Source organism: Ammospiza caudacuta, chromosome 3 (genome assembly GCF_027887145.1).
Source record: "Ammospiza caudacuta isolate bAmmCau1 chromosome 3, bAmmCau1.pri, whole genome shotgun sequence".
NCBI lineage: Eukaryota > Metazoa > Chordata > Aves > Passeriformes > Passerellidae > Ammospiza > Ammospiza caudacuta.
Window position 1 is genome coordinate 6956477 of NC_080595.1, and position 23011 is coordinate 6979487.

At 49.0% G+C, this 23011-nt stretch overlaps 1 protein-coding gene across 1 annotated transcript in view; it reads left to right on the top strand.

Annotated features, from left to right (window-relative positions):
* Positions 1-6338: 6338 nt before the first annotated feature.
* Positions 6339-23011, top strand: part of ITPKB (inositol-trisphosphate 3-kinase B) — a 65811-nt gene continuing 49138 nt past the window's right edge. The window contains exons 1-2 of the mRNA XM_058801210.1: positions 6339-6435; positions 7812-8886. Coding sequence (XP_058657193.1) covers positions 7969-8886 — 918 coding nt within the window. The 5' untranslated portion in view covers positions 6339-6435; positions 7812-7968. The remainder of the gene's footprint in view (positions 6436-7811; positions 8887-23011) is intronic.

Sequence of the window (23011 nt, forward strand, 5' to 3'; positions counted from 1 at the left end):
AATTTTAAAAGTTTAATAGTAATGAAATGGCTATAAAAATAGCAATATAATTACAGTAATAATAATTTGGACAATTTGAATTAGGACAATATGAGACAATAAATGCAAAGAGTTAGGGACAGTCTGGGTACCTCTTTCTGGGCATCACAAGCCCCAAAAAGGACCCACATTAACAGAGGATTAACCCTTAACAGCAACAGCCTGTTGGATATTCATACACTTCATACATCATGCATAAATTCCATTCAAACACAGGATTCTGGTCAGTGTCAGCTTCTTCCTCTGAATCCTGACAGTGCCTTCAAGGCAGGAAGAAGTTCATTTCTCCTGATAATGGAGCAATAAATTCTTTTTCTCTGAAAGATTTAGGTGTCCTGTGGCTGCTATCTCACTGCCAGTCCTTTCTTTAAAAAAAGTATCTTACATAGCATAGTTTCTATTTTAACATTTTTTATAACCTAAAACTATCTTTAACACAGTACTTAAGAGAATTAACACAGCATAACTTTCTAACACAACACATATAATATTCATTTTAATATTTGCAAAAAGCCGATCATGAAATACACGCATTTTTCACACATTTATGGCAAATCATGAGTTAGCCCCCAAACATGCACATGTTTGTATTCCTATTATCTGCAAATAGCAACTGTGAGCCAAAGTGCCCATGCAGAGCCCAGAGGACCACAGCTGTGGCACACATCAGCTGCAAAGCCGGGCTCTTCCCTGGAATCCAGAAAAAACAGGAAGGGTGGCACTGAAACTGCTGGCCATACCCAGACATAAAAACCAAGCTTTCACATCAGACCTTCACATCCTCACCCTGGGGAGTTCACCGGCTGAGGGAAAGGTACCACAGCCATATTTGCATTGCATCAGGAGGAAATGTCGTATCCTGTGCTTGTTCAAGAGTTCCTAAACATTCTTGCCTATACTGTGTGTACATAACTCCTTGTTAGACTAATGCACTATGCATAATATTTTCCATACATACATCTCAATCTCTTGAGCTCTGTTAGAGCTCTCCAAAGTCCAGCTGCACAATCCTGAAGCCTGTGAGGCAAACTGATGTTCTTTGCTCAGCACTACAGCTCTGCATATGTGTGCTGGGCATTGTGAAAAACGCCAATCACTTGTTTTTAGAATTTTAAAAGTTTAATAGTAATAAAATAGTTCTAAAAATAGTAATGTAATTAGAGTAATAATAATTTGGACAATTTGGATTAGGACAATATGAGACAATAAAAACAAGGAGTTATGGATATCCGGGTATTTGCCCTTTCTGGGCAAAATAAGCACGAAAAAGGACCCACATTAACAGAGGATTAATCCTTAAAAGCAACAGCCTGTTGCATATTCATACACCTCATCCATGATGCATAAATTCCATTCAAACACAGGATTCTGTCTGGTCATCATCAGCTTCTTCTTCTTAATCCTAATGGCGTTGTCCTGCCTGAGTGAGGTGGGGAAAAGTTCGTTTCTTCTGATAATGGAACAATAAATTCCCTTTCTCTGAAAGATTTAGGTGTCCTGTGGCTGCTATCTCAGTGCAAGTCCTTTCTTTAGAAAAAAAGTATCTTACATAGCATAGTTCATATTTTAACATTATGTTATAACCTAAAACTATATTTAACACACTACTTAAGAGAATTCTTTCTAACACAACACATATAATATTCATTTCAATATTTGAGAAAAGCCAATCATAAAATACGCATTTTTCACAGGCATGGACACGTGGCATGCACATATCCCTTCCCTCCAGGCCCCCAGATGTGCATTAGCCTTCAGGCAGGTCACAGACACCAGGTCCCCACAAGACACAGGATGATGTCTCAGTCCATCCTGCTGAGCAATGTCCCCTAGGGCTGAGCAATGTCCCCTCACTGCTCAGCCCCAGGGCACAGCAGGGGCAGAGCCTGGAACGGATCACCGGGATCCTTGGCTGCCTTTCCTGGCTGTGCTGAGCTGCAATCTCAGCCTTGCTGCAGCACAGGGCGAGGCTCAGCCAGGAATGCGTGGAGGAGGCTCCCAGGGAACAAAACTGGTTCCTTTGTGCTCGGGGAGGACGTGCAAGCTCAGGCAGATGTGGGTGCAGTGCAAGGAGTGCCCTAAATCACGGTGACTTGTTACAGGTGTCTTTGCAGAGCCGTGTGTTCCTGTTCCCTGAACAGGAGCTGGCACAGGGAGTATTAACCAGTTAATTCTGCCATTCTTGTGGGATAGCGGGAAGGGAGGAGATGATGGGATAACCCAGCTCAGAGGGCACTGAGAGCTGGGAAAACCAGCTTCTTTCTGACCTTTCTGACCTTTTTTACCACTGAAGGAAGGCAAAAGGTGCAAGATAAGCATCCAGAGGCCTTTTCTCAGTGACATTCACTGTTTCCTCTGCCAGCTCAGACAGGGCAGATGTGTGCCGTGCCTGTGACAGCCACCTGCCTGAACAGAGACAATTCTCAGCACGTAATTCAGTGTCCTGTTTTCACTTGTGTCTTCTATGGGTCTTTTTCTTGTAAAATGTTAGCCAGATTTATTCTCTGTCATGAACACAAAGTCAATCTGTTGTAGAATTGCTCTCCATTTATCCATTAATTTCTGTATTTTACCTAAGCCTAAGATTCAACTCACTGGTGAGGAAATGCTGTCAGACACTGACTTCCACTGCTGATGGTCCTGATGCTGGATGGGATGAACAGTGACAGTCTAGACAACTCATCTTTGAAATACAGGGAAGGCTGTCTTGCCCAACCAGTCCAAAACACGACAGGGAATAATAATTTTAAAAATGAATCTTAAAATAAAGAAAGAATGGATTGAGGAAGGTACTTGAGGATTGTAGTTGGTTTTTTATTAAATTATTATGATTGTTTTCTGTTTTGTTTTTACAACTGGATTGGTTGTGGCCCATCTAGCTTTATAATGCAGCCTACACCATATTAATTATGCGTCTTCAAGGATTCAAGTGATTACAGTGACCATGCAAGTATTTTCCCTTCTCCACAGAAGGAGGTATTTCTTCAATACAGGATCTTGTTTCAGTAGGTGCTTTGGATTTGGTTTTTTTGCCTTTTACTTTAGTTTGGACTGGGGAAGAGGTTCTTCTTCAATGCAGTACATGCTGACCAGGACCTCAACTCCATGGGAAGAGAGTGTATAAAACAGCAAATGGCAGCTCTAGCTGTGCTTGAGAGGGTCACCAGCACTGAAATGATCCCCTGTTCCTCCCACTGGATGCCCCTTGACAGGGCTGCCCCATCACTCCCACAAAAAGCCAGCACCCTTCAGTGATCAGCAGCCCCAGCACAGCTGAGCCACCCTTGCTGCTCATGGGGTACAATGAGGACAACTAATTTTCCATGAAACATGGTAATGAACGTGTCTCCCTTCGAGTACACAGAGGTGCTGGAGGCCACTGACTTTGACAGCTGTGGAATTTCTTTCCCTGAATGCCTCCTTAGCCAGCGTGTCGATGTTACACAGTTAGGACAGCTCAGTGCCCTTCTCTAAGTGTCTGTCCTCACTTTATTTCAGGCTAAATACATTCTGCAGTGGATATGTGCCCCTCCTAAGTGGAAGATCCTGTTCATTTTAATGGCTCCACTCCCTTGAATAAGGACAAGACAAAAGTTGGCTGGATCAATTCTTTGCCCTAACCCAGCCTGTTTCAGTATCCTTGAGCACTGTAATGATTTTCTTTGGAAGCAGGAAGCACAAATTTAAATTAAGAACATAGCTTAAGGAGAAGCAAGATGTTTTAACACCCAGCACTGGAGTTTTACTTGAAGAATGTGCACTGAGAGAGTCAGAGTGGAACGATCTTTTTGTTCTCTCTGTACAGCACCTAAGGCAGCACTGCCAAAGCCACAGAGGAGGCTCCTCAGCAACTACAGCAGCACTAGTGCCCAGGGTCTGTGTCTGTGAAAGCAACTTTTCTCTTCTCTTGCTTCCATCCTTGTCCCTGGATTGGACTAGCAACCTGTATGGGTTGTGTTTTCCATTTAGGCTGGCCTCAAACACTTGGTTTCCCCTTGATTGGAAACAAGTGTGCTGAAAGCTGTCTGCTCTTTCTTCACTACACAATGTGGACTGCTGCCTGCCTCCTGTCTGGAAACAATTATTTCCCTCATGTACCTACTGGTTCTGAACACTCAAAGACTTACCCCTAGATGTTCTTTTCCTTTTTGCACTTTTATTAGCCCCTTCCTTTATAAACAGAATTTGCCATTGTATATAATGCTCTAGCTCTGTTACTTGACAAAATTGCTGCCATGTTTTAAGGCCAGATCTCCCTTGAGGGAGTTTTGTATCTGTAAACCTGCCATAGTGAATTCACCACTCCTTTGTCTCTTCTGAGAGGATGGATTTTTGATGGTATTTGAATTTGTGGGACTTAAAGAAAGGGTGGGACTCCAAGCACACATTGTGGATACAGTGGTGTGAATATTCTTCAGCAACCCCAAAGAATGGTCAAAACATCCACACACAGATGTGCAATAATGCCTCCAAGTATTTGCAGATGCTATCAGCATAGCATAATGCAGCTGTTTTAAAAAGGAACTTACCTGTTTATCGGCCTGTATTCCTGGATTTATTCTTTCTTTCAAATGTTCCTACTTTTTGATGGTTGTATGCAGACACGAGGGAATATGAGCAACAGAATCTGCAGATATTTGCACACAGGGGGGAGCTTATGCCATGAATAGTGCCATTATACTGAGCAGGGTCACTTTTCTCAGAGATTGATCTCATACTTTATTTCACAAAGACTAGTTCCCGACTAAGCACAGACTGTGAGGAAACTGACTGGAGTGGAAAGAGTCTATAAATTTCTTTTCCTGCACTGAATTCAAAATAGCGTTTCTCTTACTGGAAAAACAAACATAAGCTCATTTTGGGTGTCTCTGCCTGCCTGCCTGCCTGTGGGATTGGTAGTCCACACCTTCTGCCAATTCAGAGACCTCTCGGCCCCCGTTTATGCTCTAGAGGTTATGTCTTAATTACAGAAAAGCTGATCTGCTGTGACACCAATTTCCCTCTCTAGGGGAAATTCCTAGCTGTGAAATCCTAGCAGAGGCAAATTGCTGTTCTTTTTTCTTTTTCTCTCTTTTTTTTTTTCCTTTGGCCAGTCCAGACCAACCCCAAAACTGCCACCTCGGTTTGACCTTGACTACTGCTTTGAGAGTGAATCGGAGAGCCTGCTCTCTCTCCTAAAGTGCTGACGTACAGACAACTATTTCCAATGGGTTATCTTGATACAGAACTCGGGCTGTATCACAGCCAAGAGCCTGCTTCTCCTGCCAAGCAGCAGGACCCGAGCCTGGGGGCTGCAGGGGATGAGAAAGTGCCGTGAATCAAAAAGGATGGGCAGTGTCCTGAACGAGGACACTGCAGCTCTGCCAAAACCTGGGGCAACATCACAGCAAGTCAAAGTCTCTCTAGAGAGATGTGGGGGTCATCTTACCTCCCTTGGGATGGATGTGCTCACCCACAGCCACGCAACCTGGCAGGGAGGGCTTTGTGCCAGGCTGAGGCTCATGTGAATGAGATGACCAACCCGCAGAGAAGCAGCAGGACCGAGCCGTGCTGCCGGGGACGGGGGATGCCGGGGTACAAGCCTGTGTCCGGGCCGGCTGCGTGGGGAGGTGGGCGGCCTCAGGCTGCGCGCTGCTGGCGCCGCCGGCACCACCCTTTGCCTTGACCGCTGTGCCCGGGGAGGGCTCCGGCGGCCGGCAGCGCTGGGGCCGGGATGCGGAGGAGAACCGGGGGATGCGGAGGCGAGCCGGGGGATGCGGAGGCGAGCCGGGGATGCCCCCCCGGTGCCGGGGCTGACCCGGGGCTCTGCCGGGCCCGCACCGCACGCCGCGGCCGCGGGTGGAAAATGCCTCGTGTGTCTTGAAGCCACAGCCCAGCCACCAAAGCACGGCGACGGTGTTTGTTTTTTTTTTTTTCTTAGTTAACAATGGAAACTTTTTTTTTTTTCAGTATTTCCCTCCAGCCCGAGCCGAGCGAGAAGAGAAAAAAAAAAAAACTTGTTCCGCTGAGTTCAACCCCAGACAGACTCACAACTTCCTTCCTGCTCTCCTACCCCCCTCCCTCCGCTCTCCTCCTCCTCCTCGCCGCTCCTCTCCCTCTCCTCCTCCTCCTCCTCCTGCTCTCTCCGCCTTTCCAGCCGCACCGGGAGCGGGCGCCGGGGCCGCGGCGCGGAGCTGCCCGGAGCCGCCCGGAGCGCGGAGCCTCGGCCGCCGCGGCGCGGAGGGGCAGAGCCCGGCGCGGCCGGCCCGCCCCGGGGCGAGGAGAGGCGCTCGGGGCCGCGGAGGGAGCGGGCGGGAGTCCCGGCAGCCCCGCGGCGATGGTTTCGGCAGCGCCCCGCGGCCGCCGGCGGCCGCTGCCGGGCGGCGCGCACTGAGGCGGGCGCGGATCCCGACCCAGGTAAGCAGCGGTGAGGGGGAAAGGCGAGGGGGTCGCGGCCGCCCCTCCGCCGGGGGATGTCCGGCAGCAGCCCCAGGGGCGGTGCGGGGGCCAGCCGGGCCCCGCGGGGAGGAAGGGGCGAGCTGGGGGCGGGCAGAGGGGCCGGGTGGTGCCCCGGGCTGTCCCACAGCCGAAGTGTGGCCGAGCACCTTGTGCCGGTGTTCGCTTGGGCAGCCGAGCCCCAGTGCTGGGAGCTGTGCCGGGGATCCCTGCAAAGAGCGGCTGTCCGCGCTGCTGGGCTCTGCCGAGCCTCGCACTGCCGACAAGCAGTGCCTGGAGGGATGGGAAGCCCTTTGGTCAGCCGCTTGCTGGGACTGCGCTTGGGCTTGAGGGCATTTACCTGCCAGGAGCCTCACAGGGATACGGCTGATAGCATCGTACACGAGTGCTTCCAGAGGCGTGTACGCCCATAGCCGGAGTTAGCGCACTGTGTGTAAACAAGTTGGTACTCTCATGTGGGCAGTGTGTTTGTGCAGATCTCAGGAGTGCCCATGCCCCGGCATGGGATGGGGACTGCAGCTCCAGGGCACATGGAGCAAACAGGAGGTGACGGAAAGCCCAGTGACACGAACAGGGACACAGAGAGCCACCTCCGAAAGCAGAGCCTCTCTCACGTGTGTACACAGTCACACACTCGGCAGAGCAAACAGCGCTGCACATCTCTGCATGTGGGGTTCCAGGCTGTGACTTGGAGGCATTTGGAGCCTGCATTGTCCCGGACAGCAGATGTGCACAGGGAAGGCACATTTAGCCAGGGCATTCATGAAGATGTGCAAAGCCGTGTTGTACATGATAACTTATGGGACTAACTGGAGATGTGACCCTGTACCATACAAAGCAGTGCAAGCAGGGAGTCGTCCCATGTATCACATAACATAAATCCATTCCTGAGACTTGGTCTTGCTATAGGTGATAGACTGAAGGGTGGCAAATTTAAGTTGTTTGCAGTTTTTTATCTTCCTTTAGAAAATGCCAGGTTTTGGGGCGAGCACTTGAAAGCTGCCAACTTTCAGTTCACACCAGTTCACCGTAATTCTCTTGTTCTGTTGTGGGAATGGCTGCTGGCTGTGTGTCCTCTCGGACACTGCTGTGTCGACAGGCAACCTGGAGAGGGGGCAGGGAAGGCAGGGAAGAGGGGAAACAGCCGCAAACCTGACTTCCCTTTCCCTCAGATCCTTGTGACGGCTGGCCCGTGTCCCCAGGGGTGGCACACTGGGCATCATGCATGCAGGTGGGAGGGACGCACAGGAAGGGAAGAGTCTGGCACGCCGTGTGCCCGGCTGCATGGTGAGCTGAGGGAGGGCACAGAACTACTCTCACTGCTTCTCTCTCCTCAGCTGTCCCGTTTTATGGAGCTGCGGGCCAGCGGGGCCAGCCCAGCTCCCCGTTCTCCTGCTGGCCATGCTGCTGCTCCCGTCGTGCAGAGAGCCCCGCAGAGCCTGAGCGCCGAGGCGGCAGTGGCGACGGCCCCCCTGTGCTCCCCGGCTGACTACTATGGCCGTGTACTGCTATGCGCTCAATAGCTTGGTGATGATGAATAGCAACAGCGAGGTGACCAGCGGCGGGAGCAAGACGCCGCCTCCTCCCGGACAAGTGCTGCCCAGGGGTCCGGAGACGCCCGGCGGCTGCCGCTCGCTCCCCGTCTTCAGCCCGGCCCCGGTGCCGCCCCGCTCCCCGCGCTGCGGGCCCGCTTTCCTCTTCCCGCTGCCTGAGGAGCCCCTGAGGCAGCCGGGCAGCCCCGGCGGGCGGCGGGGCAGCCGGGGCGAGGAGGGACAGCCAGGGCCGCCCATGGCACGGCAGCTCCAGCGGGAGCTGCACAACGTGCAGGTGAACCAGAAAGTGGGGCTCTTCGAGGCGCACATCCAGGCGCACAGCTCCGCCGCCCAGCCGCCCCGCAGCCCCCGGCTGGCCCGGCCCCGTCCGGCCAGCCCCACCGCGGCACCGGCGCTGGCACTCGGGACTGCGCCCCGGCCCCGAGCCCTCGGGGAGAGCGAGGCCCCCGATGCTGGTGGGGAGCAGCTTTGTGTGAGCGCTGCAGAGCCCGCCAGGAGGCCAGGGATGGCGGTGGAGCTGGCAGAGAGCAGCAGCAGCCCCCTGGAGCAGTTCGGGCCTGCAGCAGCACGGCAGGAGGAGGTGGTGGTGGTTCCCACAGGACTGAAGGGGCAGCACCCAGCCATGGGTGGCAGCATCCCTGCCGTCATTGTCACAGACCTGGGGGGCCCGGAGGAGGAGGCGGGCGCCGTGCCCCCTGGCAGCCTGCCCGTCCGGAAGCTCTCATCGTCCTCTGCGTCTTCCACTGGCTTCTCCTCGTCCTGGGAGGAGTCCGAGGAGGACATCTCCAGCGACCCCGAGCGCACCCTGGACCAGACCCCCGCCTTCCTGCAGACCCTGGACCAGCAGAAACCCCGAGTGGTGAGTCCTGCAGCAGCCCTGGGCAGGTGGGGTGAAGGGTGGCGGCGTCCCTGCTCCAAGGTAGCAGCAGGGCACAGGTCTGTTGCAGCAGAGTTCTGCAGAGAAACTTTACACTTGCTCAGTGGTGCTTGCCTTCCCTCACACAAAAAGTTTCCAGACTGGGAAGAGGAGTTTCTAGCTGGAAAATCCTCTCACAAGAGAGTAGTGGTACCTGTTCCATTGTGCACAGTCCTTGCAGAGCTTCCCTGGTGCTGCAAAGCTGACTGCCAGCATGCTTAAAATACATCCACGGACTGCAGCCTTCTGCTGACATGTGGTTACGAGCCTCAGTTTTCCCTCAGCGCAGCTTCCCTGGGTGCTGGAGGTTTCCCATGGTTTACATGAGCCTGAGGAAGAATTTGTTTCCTCCCTGGAATTGAAACTGTGTGGGCCAACTGTCTGTTCAGGTTTACAGTGATGCCCATCACCACAGTGTCTGTGTGTCTTTCACACAGAAGCAAAATGCTCCAGAATTTCTGGTAATTCCCCTTTTGAATAATACTTCTTGGTTGTGGGGTATCTTATATTTTTGGTAAGCATATTTTTATTAGGTATTTATATTAAGTTCATTTGTTTCAGGATCTTTGTTGTGGAGCTGGTTGTGAGGCTTAAGGCGAGAGAAACCATTGCCTTAGTTGATTTGTGTTTCCCTTAGAGAAGAAAGGTCTCCTCAGAGAGGAGAGCTCTGAGGCATTCTCCAAAGGCATGAGACAGTCATGGGATTTGTTGTGTCCCTAGGGGAGTTCATTGCATGTGTGAGTGCATCACACAGAGCCTGCTTTGCTCTGAGCTGTCACACCACTTGTCCAGAGGGCCTTGAACCACTTTAACCCAGAGCAGGGCACCCATCACGAGGCTCTCCAGCCAGCACATGGTCTCTGCTCTCATCCAGCTCTGAGACATTCCATTGATTTGGGCCCAGCACTGGGGCATCCCACTGACAAACCTTGAAACATACCGGACAAAGGCTAAAGAGTTTAACAAAGGCTCATGAACTTTCAGTGGTGAATTTCACTATGTTTAATTTCCTGTACACCCATGGTAGTGAAACTCCTGCTAAATGCAATGACACTAGGAAAACTAGTGCAGGGAAACATCTAAGTGAAGGCATCAAACTTGGAAGAACTGAGACTGTGGTCTGTAAAACACTCAGCAGGCTGAAATAAGTATCTTTTCTTTTGCACTCCTTTTGTCCTATTCCAAGAATCCATGCTTGGTTCCGCTCAGGATGGAGCAGCAGCTGAGTAAAAGCAGTTAACAAAGTTATGAGCCTGTAGTTCATCGTGTTAGCAGACAGCTTTGTATTTTGGGGCTCTCAGCTGATGAATCAGCTTTTCCCTTTGGGAGCTGCTACAATCCCTCTGCTGATTAAATTCTGCTGGTTTTATGTGCATGAGCTTTAGTAATCTCTGCTCCATTCTCTGTGCTGATGACTGTTCCTAGTGCCAGATCCCACTGATTTGCTGCTGCAAACTGTTCATTGATGGGCAGAAGCATGCCTGATGCTCCTGTGGAAAGCTTCCTGGAGCCTCAGGCTGACTCTGCACCACCTCCCGTGGCCTCCATGAGCTCAGCCAGGCCCGTGGCTCAGCAGTGAACAGGCAAGGCTCATTTGTATTGCTAAAAGCTCTGGATGAGAGCGAGCTCAGATCAGGTCTAAGATCAGAATAACTGCTGGGCTCCATGGGAGTGCTCAGGCTAAACGAGATGAAGATGTGGTCCAAAATGTGTCAGGCAGCCTAAGGAGGTGCACTTGATTTTGTGTTTCAGCACTGGAGTCCCAGCAGGGGCAGCAAGGCTAATTTACAATGATACTTTCCACCGGGCTCCGCAGGTCCCGTGCAGGGCTGATTACTGACTTTGGCAGGTTATAGTCAACTTCTCAGCAGGATCATGTGCAAATGCCCAGTAATTCAAAATTGATTTCATATAAATAACACCCAGCTTTGTGTGCTGGTTGGCAGCATCTTGTAAATCCATAACGCCAGCAGAAGGCAGCTACTGAGGCAGTGTCAGGTTGCACACTCATTTGTTTTCATGAACTCACTGTTTCCTTTCAACAGCGCACACGGTCTGGAAATGAGTTGTGTAATGAGGGAGAATGTGTGAGAAGCTCTCTCCACAACTCGTGCTTTTAGTCAAATCCTGGGAGATCTCAGCCCAGAGATACCAAGGTGCCTCTGGGTGGGTTGAGTAGATAAAGGCAGAGCAGGCAGAGAGCCCTGCCTGTCTGTCTGTCTGTCTGCCCTGGGCACTACTGGCACAGGGGAGGCTGTTGTACCTGCAGGAGAGGTAATGAGGAGCAGCAGGAAAGCAGTTCCTGCTGCAGATACAGTCTGTGCTGCACATCTCACATGTTTACAGATTTGATAAACAGCAGGCCTGCTCCTGCCCTTCCTTTCTGGAGGCTGTCTGCTTTAGCAAATCTGTTAGGGATGTCCGGCGGTGTGTTGTGGTTCCTCCTGACATCCCGGGGAAACAGGCACATCCCTCCGGCTGGCATGGACTCGTCCTCCACTTGTGCTGCAGGTAGGAAACTTTGTGTTCAGGCCTGAAAATTGGCCAGTAAGAAAATCGTGTTGCCAAGTGCAAGGGAAGGAGGCATTGTGGCCACAGTTTTGGGCGCTGTGACCCGGAGCAGCTCTGTGAGTGAAGCAGGCTCTGTGTCTGTTTGTTGAAGCAGTTTGCTCAGTGCTGTCCCTGTCCCTGCACAGCACCAGGGGACAGTGACCCTGCCACGCTAGCTGCAGACTTGTCAAGTGCAGTGACAGTAAGAGCAAGGTGACGTTTTGCTGTTTAATTGCAAATCCACTTAAGGTCTGAGTAAACTTCCACGTAAGGGCTTTGCAGCTGTGGCTTTCCCCGGGCTGTGGGCTGCTGCCGGAGAAACCCCACGCTTGTTTGTTGATGGTTTCAGAGACACTCGAGCGATCGCACCTCTGGGGCTGCGTGGGAGGGACGGGCTGTCCAAGCAGCACCTTGGCATGGGGACACTGTGGTTGGGAAATGCCACAGGGGAGCACTCTGTGCTCACCAACACGGGCAGTTTGGGTGAGGAGCTGACCTGAGGCCTCTGCTCACCAAACACCTGAGGCAGGAGGATGCAGAGACTGCTGGAGGGCACCTGCCTCCATCACTGTCTCATGCTGAGGGGGAGAATTTCTCCCCTCGTGGCTGATCACACAGGTTGGGTGTGTAGGGAAGGGAGAAGGTGCTCCTTTGTCCCAGGTTCTGAGTGGCACAGGTAGCCTGAAATGGCAGCCCAGTCTCCTGAGGAGATTTCACACCTAAAATAAAATACCTTCTAGCTGTGACTCCCCACTGACTTCTCGACTTTAAAAATAGCAGAGTGTGAGCTTTGCCATTCTGGGGGCTCTGTTGGCTCTTCCCAAGGAAGAGCTGATAACCAGGATGTACTCTGCAGCAGGAGACTTGTCCCACTCTTGGAGCTTGGCTGTGCCCCTTCAGCAAAAGCTATTCCAAAGCTGGTCATTAACGAGTCCTTGTCATTGACCTGAATTCCCCAGTTTGTCAGCTTCTCCAAAAGTGGAGACAAAGCAACAGACAAGTGGGGGGAAAGGCAGGAGCTGTGCAAGCAAGCACGTACTACAGAAAAATAATGACATGTTGCGGGGGAAAGGAACCCCTTCCTGGAAAATCAGTGCAAGACACTGGAGCGTTCCTCTTCCTGGCTTTCCCACAGCTGCTGTGGAAGCACAAGGATGTACAGCAGAATAGTAATCAAGGGACTTGGTGCTCTGTGAAACTTCTGCTCCCTTCAGCAGGCTAAGTAGATTTCTCAGAATAAGAGACTTCCATTAACCTGTGCGAAATGGCAAGGACTTTTGGAAAAAGCTAACAGCAGTGCTGATGACAGGCATTCTTTTAATTGATTTATTTGTTTGACTCACAATGGCTGTTAATGCAGTCCTGAAAGCAGCCAAGTTTAGATAGGGTTAGTGTCAGCCAAGGGCCTCTGGGACCTTTGCTTATTTCTCTTTGAGATGTTCTAAGGCATAAGCTGACAACAGGAGTCCTGATTTGTTCCTATAAAAATCAATCAAATTAAATATGCTTTCATTCCCTTTCCAAGCTGTCTCTGTGATCAGGAAGTCTCCCTGTAACAGAAACCATGACCACATGGCTGTGGTGATACATGCAAGCCCTGTGAATATATATCTTTATGCCAAGTGTGTTTATGTGTTTCACTCCTTACTCCCACTGTGTTTGTCTTAAAAGCTCCTGAGCTTATGAGCCTGTGAGTGATATCTCTGATTTAGTATCAATGCCTGGTGTGTTAGGGCCCTGCTGGCTCACTCAGGAGAGTGACTGTTCTTTCAGCAGCGCACATCATTGAAAGGGAAGATGCTTGACACACCTGGTAAGGGATGGAGTCTCCCTGCTGCAGGATTACCATGGGGCAGAGGGGAATGAGGTGGGCAGGTGTGTGTTTCCCCTTTCAGAGCAGCAGACCTGGCAGCACAGCGTGTTCTGGGATGGGATGGGATGGGATGGGATGGGATGGGGACACCCCGGTGCTCACAGGGCTGGGCAGAGCTTCAGGCTCTTTGTGCATGGAGCCTGTGCACCCAGGGACTTCACAAAGCACCACTCCCTGTTCCACAGCTAATCCTCTACCTGCTCATGTCACCTGCTCAGGGAATAAGCAGCTTTTTATGGGCTCCCACCCACGGAGGCCAAGGGAAGATGCTGCCACAACCCAGTGGGAGACATATGGTGCTGCTTAAAATCTGTTTTCATCAGCACTTTTAGGCTCATTGGGAAAGGTTTCTTCTCTGTGCACATTCTCCATGATTGACAGGGCAGGAATTGCATGGCACATAGCAGATCCTTTTCATAGAGGAACTCACTTGCTAGCACAGCTGCTGTCTCTTGCATATTTTGTTTCTCAAAAAAAAAAAGAAAAATCACGCTGAAAGCATCCATGAAAGTAGCAAAATAAACCTCCCCCCGTACTTCTGAGGTGCAGGAAGCACAAACATCAGGCCCATCATCCTGAGGGTCCCCAGCTCTGGAAGGAGCCAGATTTCCTCCTCTTCTGGTGGGAATTGCAGGATGCCAGGAGCTTGCCTGTTTGGATCCTTTGGATGGAAAACTGAATGTCCGCAGAGCGAATTTCATGGAGCAGTGGAAACTTCAGAGTTTTGTCTTCACCTTTTTAGAGGCTTGCAATGACAAAAGCCAAACTGTAGTCAGCACCTGTCTCATGTTTTCCATATGATTTCTGTAATGTGTCAGGACAGATTTGCATGTGAAGAAAACATTTAGTGAGCTCTCATAATGCCATGTGATGGCTGAGCTCATGTTTTCTTTACATGTAATTCTGTTCTAGCTCACTACAGCAATAATGGCATCTATGGATGACATTAAATGTTGCTTCAGCTAAGATTAGTCTTCTGTAATGGTTGGAGATTATTTTGTTTATACCAGTAGGTAAATTTGTGCAGTAAATTTGACCTGCTTTCTTCCAATGAAGCCCAGCCAAGCTTTCTAAGAAAGATATGTTAGTATTTAACAGACAGTGAAAACTAAATGTTAACATTTTCAAATCACCGAGTAACTTTGCAGCTAATCCCTTTTCTTAAATGTGACTTTTTGGGGATCGCTGGCTCCCACACTTGCTGTGTCACTTGAAATGGCCCTTTTGTGGCATTCATCTTGGTTAGCCTGGCTGGGTGTCTCCTCAGGCATCCTAAGGTTCTCCTAATGTAGCTTTCTTCTCTCTTACTCTAATGGGATTTTGACAACCAGCCCAAGAGTTTGCTTTAAGACAGAGGAATCTGTTTCTGAATGTCTTCTATAAAATTTATTGGAATTTCATTTTTTTTCCTACACATAAAAACCCAGGTCATGCATAGCCTGCACAACAGCTCCAAGTAGTTCAGAAAGCTGATTCAGTCTGAGGTCTACCAGCCTCAAAAGCAAGTGCCTGTGATTGGCTTTTAAATCAGTGTTTGGGCAGCAAAATTCAGCTTGCTCTGTAACAGGATGCTCATCCAGCAGTGCCTTTCAGCATGAATTGGTGCAGGTACATTCTGAAGTTGGGGGTCTCCAGCTGCGAGTTTGTCTTTTCCGTGAAAAGAAAGAAGTGATTTTTCTTTTATTTTTCTTTTATTTTTCTTTTTTTTTTTCTTTTTTTTTTTTTTTTTTTTTGTAGTAAAGAAAGTTCTTTTCATTAATGACATGGGAAAAGGGACAAGCCAGTAGAAGGAATTCAATTCTTCTTTTAGATGTAAGATTTATTGCTGGTCAAAACACAAGGATTGCTTTTGGAAGGAGAAGCTAGGGGGTGAAACAACAAGTGCTTAGCACTTACAACTACTTCTTGTAAGCAGTACAGTGTAGTATCTGATCAGTGCTACACAACAGGAACTTCATTAGCATTCTGCACTGTTGTGGTTTCAAGTAATAGTAAAGCATCCCTGGTCTCTGTGAAAGACAGAGATGTGCTCAGGAGGGACATGCCTGCAGACATTTTAATGAGTTAGATTCAAAGGGCAGGATCAGGTTGTCTCTCCACTGTTTGCTTCACACCCTTGATTTGCAGAGCTGTTGGCACTTGTGGCATGGACCTTGCTGAACTGATGTGAGTTTTCCCCAGGGTTTCATCCTTGACTTTCAGTCTTGTACTTGGGGTTTGGACAATGGGTTCCTGTACTGTGCAAAGCAGAGGGAGGTCTCACAGGGCCTGCAGTCTTTGCTGTCACAAAGCTCCCTGTGAGACACAGCCAGGATGAGGACCAGTGTATCTACGCCAGGAGTGACCAGCACAACGTTTTGGTGGAATGGCCATGGCGAGGAGATGACACAGCTCTTCCCTCCCACCCCATCAGCATTTGCAGAAGGGGCTGTTTAGCAAGGGCTGAGCAATGGCAGCACCTGCCTTCAGCCTCAGCTCCTCCTCCTCCCCCTTCGCTTCCTGTCCCTTTGCCCTTGCTTGGGCAATTCATCTGCAGCGAGATAGAATCAAAGAACCCTCTTCCTTTGCTAAACAATTTGCTCCTTTTGTTAGGGTCAGATAAAACGCTGATAAAAGCTGTTGCAGGAGCATGCTGCAGGTTTGGCCCTTGATCGTTTGTGCTCACTCCTGCAGGTATCCAGTTACATCTTGTGGTAAATCCAACCTTCAGCTGAATTAATGAACCAGAGGTGCAGGTTCGCAGGTACAGTGCCTCAGAGCCTCTGCAGACAGGAGGTTTGTACATGGAAAGTTCTGCAGGGAGGCTTTTTGGAAGCTGCATTTTAGGGTTGGTTGTTTTTCTCTCGTTTCTTGCTCAACAATCTCTGATCCCTGCTGCTTGGGAGAAGGGCAGAGCCAAGGCTGGCCTCCAGCTCACCACTGAGCCTTGCTGGTTGCAAACCTGCATTTTGGGAAGGCGTAGGAATAGTTTTTACCCCATTGAGCTAAACGCATTGAAAACATTTTCATTAAAGGAGAATTTAAGTACAAGCCCAGGGGTGCCTCTCAAAAGAGAGAAGACCAGGGCTCCAAGAAGGGGTGGGAGTGAGGAGGAGATGAGCAGGCTCCTTCTCACCATGTGGACCACAGGACTTGCTTTGCTGGCAGCTGCAAGCTCCCTTAGTTATCCAGGGGTATCCTCCCACAGAGCAGCCACTTGGAGAATTAGCAACGTGTCCAAATGCAGTATGGTTGCTATTATGGGTAATATATATTTAACACTCTGCAGGGACCGTTTAAACCTGCATCTGCAGGAAGGGGAAAAAAGTCAGGTTTGCTTTCTTGGCAGAGTGCAGATAAGAGAGTCCAATCTGAAATCTCTCTTGGTATGTTTTATGTGGGTGGGTTTTGTTAAATTGCAGGCAAAGTTATTGCACCCCTAGGCTACTCACATTAAATGCTTCTCCAATTTTAGCAACATTCTTTCCAGGCTCAGCTACATTTGTTTTTGTCTTCTCTATGGCAATTGATGAGCTCAGTCTGAAATGTATAACTCCACGGGATCTCCTTTATATATTTCTTCCCCAGCTGTAGCTGAAGCGGTGCAGTGTAATCCAATGACTTGTTGTAATGCCTAATGCTTTCTTTAATACATTCCAGATTAAAGGAGTCAGCAAAGTTTACATATCCAAAGTAATAATTTTAAACAATAATAATGGCAAATCCAAAACCATGGTTATATCTTGAAAATGCTGGGGCTTTTTTTTTTTTCCCTCGTATCTTTTCTGGTCTGGCTAAAGTCTGTTTTTAGGAAACTGAACAGGACAGATAAAAGATGACGAGACAAACAACTTAATCCCTTAATAATGTCAAGTGGAAAATCCAACAACAGATTGGCAAGAAACTGTAATAACAACTGCTAAGTGACCCTTACTGAGGACTAAAGAACTGGTTTTCTTGGGACATAATTAGAGATGAGCCTGAATCAGTGCCCATAGACTCAAATATTTCTTTGAACTCTGAAATGGAGCCAATTTTTTTTTTTCTTTTTTTAAAATCCATGCCTGTACAGCATCATCTTAGCTGTACTGAGGCCAGCTCAGCATCACCTCATACCTTGTACTGCCCTGGGTACCCACACTAAATGACCTTGAGCAACCCCAGGGTGGAATTCCCGCCTCTGGGAGCTGTTGCAGATGGAGTGTGGGGTAACAGCTAGTGTGCACAGCCCAGGTAGGTGCTTGTTACAGCAGCAGAAGAAGGGATGGGCAGTGCCTCCAAGTGGGAGGAGAGGAGATGAGCGTTCCTGCATTGCCCTTTCAGTCCCACCATCTCATTGTGCCCTTGCCAGGGACCCCTAAACTGTAAATAGTTTTGGGCTGCCATTAATGGAAGCAAGGGAGGTGGTCACAGGAGTGGGAGGCACTTGGAGCTGTAATTGCCAGAGCAGCTCCAGAAAGAGGGTGTAAGTTATTATCTCTCCTTGGAGCTGTGTTTACCTAGAGCTGACAGCCCTCCACCCTGGGGTTCCTGGGAGGAATGTCTTGCTGGGGTGGAGACCAGGCCTGCCAGAAAGGAAACAAAGCAAAGAGATTTTAGAATGGTGGCTTATCTCTATCCACCTGAATTACTGGTGTATTTTAAAAGAATGTGGGAAAAAGGATTGTTTGAAAAAGCCTTGACAAGTGTACTCTCCCAGCTCCATTGTTTTAACCTTCTCCTAGGAATTTGTGTATAAAATATTCTCAATTCAGTTTATCTCTGCTTGACAAATCCTGTGTTTCCCTTCCGTGCTTTTAGTGGAGTGGGAACTAACCTTGATCTTTTTGCAAAGCAAACAGAAGCTGGATGTCACATTCCCACCTTCACACACAAACACTGCGTGTCACAGCTTATGAGCAAGATGTGCAATCACTGACAGAAAAATTGTGTAAAGTTCATATACAAGATGAGAAAAGCCGCTCCAAACTGAACCAGGCTCTCAGAGGAGGGAGCAGTTGGTGTTGTCTGGCTCTCTTGGGAGCCACCTTGCTCAGCAGGTTAAAACAAATGGTCTGAAGCCAGGGCTGCAGCTCAGCTCCTCCATTAGCAGCCCCTCATCCGTGTCTCATCTTGAGGAGAAAAGACTTGGCCTCTCTGCTCAGCTCTCTGTTTCCTCATGTTGCCCTGTGTTGCTGGATTGGATTTCTGACCCAAGGGAAGCAGCAGGGGAGTCCTGGTGGTCACAAGTGACCGAAACGTTGCCCAGAGGCTGTGCTGGTAATGAGAGGGAAATGCAGAGGATGCCACCTAGTCTGTTATTGTCCTCCCCACATTATCCATCCCAACCAGCTCTGGTGTTTGGTTTTTGAGCATTTGGGCGGCTCAGGAGGCAGATCCAGATTCCAGGTTTGTTCCTGTGGATGGGAACCCTTGCCAGAAGGGAGAAGGCTCAGAGGAGCCTGTTTAATATAGGCTGATCTCATGCTTGAGCATACGCAGGAGCTGACCTTTCAGTGCTGAAATAAGAAGTGATGGGAATAGAATAAATCACAGTCTTGAGAGAAAAGCCAAGGAGCTCAGAGATGCTCCTCAGGAGAAGGAATCAAGATAGGGAGGCTGAGAGCCACAGAAGGGCCAAATGACAGATTCAAAAAGCAATCTTTCAGCACTGAGTTTGATGGATCTTTGCAGAGCAAAGGCTGTTGAGATGAGAAATGGGGATATGGTGTGATGAGCCCAAAAAGTGAATTTTGTTTTGGTGCATAGGCTGGAAAGACTCTTTTAGGGATGCTATCCTGAAAAAAATCTGCAAGACCTACAGATAGGTTGGATGTGGGGGCTAAAAGAGATCCAAGTTTCCCACTTACTAAAGGTTTCAGGGTAGCAGCAAAACGTGCACAACTGGGAGCAGTAACATTTACACTTGCACTGCAAGGGCAAAAATTGTTCTGTGAATCGCCAGGCCACGAAGAATCAAACCTCTACATTGCATTGCAAGCCTCAGAGCTTTCATGTCTTGACTGAATCCAAATCTAAATTTTCTGTAACCTTGATAGGAGACAGCTCCATGGTGCATCCACTTCACCTTCAGGGGCCTGGCTTTGAATGCAAGATTTTTCCAAAACTCCAAGCACTCTGCTCACACCTGGAAGCCACAGCCTGGTGAGGATCTCCTGTGTGGTGGCCTCTGTTGGAGCCCAGCTCCCTGTTCAGCCTCAGGAGAGGCTCAGAGCTTTTTCAGAGCCCATCACTGCCTGGACAGAGGCTGGGGCTTGCCCTCCTCTTCCTCCTCTGTGTCCCCAGGGCAGCCAGAGCCTCAGAGCCAGACAAACCCTGGCAGGACAGGGGATTGTAGGAGCTGGCTGGATCTGGAAAAGCAGTTTTTTGGCAGAGAATAGATTTTCCAGCAAATGTCAGGGGAGAGGGGGAGTCAAAATGATTCACAAATTCAAACACATTTTCTGAATAGTTCTGGCCCAGAAAAAAAAAAAATACAGAGGTGGGGGAAGAAGGAGGGATGTTAAAAATAGCAGTGCATGTCATTCTGACACTTTCAGAATGAACAGTTTCATTTTGGGGATGGTTTGTTTATGTTTTGCAAGTATTTGAAATGTAGATTTGATTCAAAAGGGCATTTTTCACTTAAAAGTTGACCTCACCACTAAAACACATTGAAAGAAGAGAAGAGAAAAGGTTTTTTAGGACTTTCATAACCCAAAATGAAACACCTCCTTTTGCTCTGGCTGCAGATGGGACACTGTGGAGTTTTCCTTTCACAGCCCCACGATCTTAGCTGTGTCCAGCCCAACCTGAACATTTCCTTTCCCCCAGTTTTTTGATTGAGCTCTGGTGTTAAAAAATAAATCCAGCTCCCATGCTGGCCAATCCTTAAGTCTAACGCCATGGAGCAAGTACTTTAGTTTATTCTGAGGTCAACCACACATTGCTGTGATTCAGACTGAAACCTGTGGTATCAAATTAATAAGAGCTGTAGGTTTTGTAGATAACTGGCATCTTCCCCAGAAGCTGCAGTGTCGAACCTCATTTAGAACAATAACCCAAACTCCCGAGGCCCTGAGATCTGATCTAGAAATCTTCTGAGAAGCCAGAGTGTGCAGACAGCTGAATGACAGACTTTCACTCCCCTGACACTCACACTGGTCTCATTCAAGTGATTCATTAAAGGAAAATGAGCAAATAGCTGGTAATCACTTTGCTGTAGCCCAAACGTGCTGTGCCACAAGAGTTTCCCCAGGCAGAGGGGGAGGAACACACGTGTTTGCTGCACCATGAGCCATAGCTGAGTTCACTGCTCCCTGCTGTGTTTTCTGCCTGGCTGAGACACTTTGTGCCATCTCCTCATCCCTTGGTGACTGAGTGGAGCCTCCTTTGCTGAGATTTACCTGCACTCTCTCCTGAGCCCTTCCTCTCCCTGCCTTGGGAGGGTTTGGGCACAAAGGAGGGAGAGCATGGATGCTACAGTGTGGGATGGCAAACTTCTTAACATCAGCCCCTTTTGGGCAGGGGCTATAGGAAAGATCTTTTCCATTCATGGGAAAATCCTGGGTTTCACCTGAAACAGGCAGATTTGTAAGGATTTTTGTGGCCTGCTGTGATTTGAGTGTTACTGGAAGATGGATCTCATAGTGTGGATATTTTTATGGTAGAGGAGAGGGGCTGGCAGTGGCTGTGCTCCCTTCTGGGATAGCTCTGATACTTTCTGTGGTGGCTCAGGGTCCCCCAGCAGTGCAGAGGGCAGGGATCAGTGCCTGTAGCAGTTTGAGGAGTCAAGGCCAATGAGTGCATCAGCAATGCAATTCCCTCCATCGTGCATTTACTGTTCAAACACTGCCAACTCAAGCTCTCCCAGAAAACAATGAGGATTCCCTTAAAAACTACCAAAAGTTTCAAGGTTTTTGGAAGTGCTGGGCTCATTTGATTGTTTTCCTGGTTTCCATGCCTATTGAGTCACACTCAGGACAATTTTTCAATCTGTTCTCTGCGAGGCAGAAGCCGAGAAATGTACTTTTTAGCAAAACCTGAAAACTCAGAGTCTCAGCTACCTGATGATGCCCGAGCTGGGGGCTGTGAGGACAGGGCAGAGCTCATGTCAGAGCTGCAGGAGTGGGCAAAGGGCCTGCTGAAGGAGCTGCTTCTCTGGGCTGAATGGAAAGAAAGGCCAGCAGGGCAGAGCGTGTAAGCCGATTCTGCCTGCCCGGAACAATCGGGAACGCCAGCGCTCCCTCCCCGCCCCAGCCGAAACAAACAGCCCGTACACAGCTAAAGCAAAGTCTGCTTTCCTGTTTGTATGCCTGTGTGAGGCCTGGGAGGGCAGGTGGCGTTTGGCTCCTGCATCCCCACCAAAACCCAAAGTCCTCTCTCTCCCCGCTGAATGCAGAGGCAGGGGTGCAGGAGGAGATACGGGTGGTCACTGAAGAGCAAGGACTGTACAAACTGCACAAGAGGGCTCATACTCCTTCCCTGTTGATAGTTTATATAAAACACACTTTGAAAACTAATTGCTTTTTCTAGAAGTGATTCACAGGTCTTTGACACAAGCAGCTGCCAGGAGATGGGAGTACAGCTTTGATTATGTTAGAGTGAGGAGGCAGTGACTTTAGGAGTGAGCAACTGCATTTGGACAGTGTGTGGAAGGTTGTATACATCCTTCACCAAGGAATATTTGGCTGTGATAGGTCCCAGAAAATACCAGGCAGGGTTGCTGAACCATCCCAAACCACCTTGTCATTGAATGATGCAGAGGTGCTGTGTGAAGTGATGCCAAGCATTCTCCAGCAGCTCTAATGGTGTTTGGATTTCAATTTACTCTCATCAGATACGCTGACATGTTCCCCAGTTTGCCTCTTGAATTAAGATGCTGCAGTGTTCATTGTTCCCCTTTCCAGCTGACAGGAATGTGTCCCTCCTCCTCCATGGGGAAGAAAGCAAGTATATTCTTCTTTTTAGCATGCCCTTAGAGCTATTACACATTTAAAGGGAATTAATCCTCAGAGCAAAGGCCAGGACACCTATGGAAAGCTTTTAGCTTGTTTATTTGAACTGAAATCTGGTTGTGTGTGTGGCGTTCCAGCTGGTGGGCTGTTCCCAGGTGCTCCATCTGCACTGCAGTGAAACCACACCAGGAGGGCAGTTCTGAAGGGTGCATACAACCTGCAGCTGCTCTTCTGGACAGTACATGCCTTTGCAAAGCTAGCTAGGAGTCCTGATGGCGTAACAAACAGAATTAGAATATTTCCAGGATATAAAATTGAGGGAGGGAAGTGGCTTTACTGGCTATTGTCAGAAAACAGAGGTTTGCATAACAGCGACATTTTCCATACACTGCGCAATGAGGTTCCTTGCTTGGGAATGAAATTGCAAGTCAGTTTTAGACGGCGTGGCCAGCTGTAACGTAGCACACATTGCAACACACAGGCTGAATGTTATTACTTGGTGTCAGTGTTTATTGAAGCTAGTGGGGATTTGAGAAACAAGCTCTGGCACGGGAAACACTAACAATGTGATGGCACTTAATGTCTCAGAGGGTGTAAGAACTTTGGGGAATAAATTCTCCAAAGACAGAATACTTTAGAAAATACATGCTAATCCCTTTAAAACCCCTAAGACACTTTAGTTTTCGTATTGGGTGATGATAAGCCACAGATTTCACCACTAATCTAAAAA